We start from the raw sequence: 299 nt of genomic DNA, 5'->3' as shown, positions 1-299 counted from the left end.
GGCAGAAACGGGCAGCACTGGATGGACGGCGGCAGGGACTACCCTGATGTGGTGCTGTCAGGGATGTGGGGCTGCTCAGCCCCAGACGCAGGCAGCACTGTTCCCTCCCCCCCTGCCTCACCTTCCTTCCACTCGCCACGGTACTCCTCCCCGTTGGAGTAGGTGAAGGAGCCTTTGGTGAGGGTCATGGTGACAGCCTCCGGCAGCGCTGGGCAAGAGCTGTCAGGGAGAGGTGTGAAGGGTGGCTGCTTGGTGGAGGGAGCAGCCTGGCTTGCCCAGAGCCCCTGCATCCCCTTGGC

General features: G+C 65.2%; 1 protein-coding gene across 1 annotated transcript in view; it reads right to left on the bottom strand.

Annotated features, from left to right (window-relative positions):
- Positions 1–188, bottom strand: part of MORN4 (MORN repeat containing 4) — a 1,092-nt gene extending 904 nt beyond the window's left edge. The window contains exon 1 of the mRNA XM_010143011.1: positions 43–188. Within this exon, the coding sequence (XP_010141313.1) occupies positions 43–188 (146 nt within the window). The remainder of the gene's footprint in view (positions 1–42) is intronic.
- Between the last annotated feature and the right edge of the window lie 111 nt (positions 189–299).

Source organism: Buceros rhinoceros, unplaced genomic scaffold (assembly GCF_000710305.1).
Source record: "Buceros rhinoceros silvestris isolate BGI_N320 unplaced genomic scaffold, ASM71030v1 scaffold35389, whole genome shotgun sequence".
NCBI lineage: Eukaryota > Metazoa > Chordata > Aves > Bucerotiformes > Bucerotidae > Buceros > Buceros rhinoceros.
Note: the sequence above shows the minus strand (reverse complement) of the source record. Positions and strands in the feature narration are given on the sequence as shown.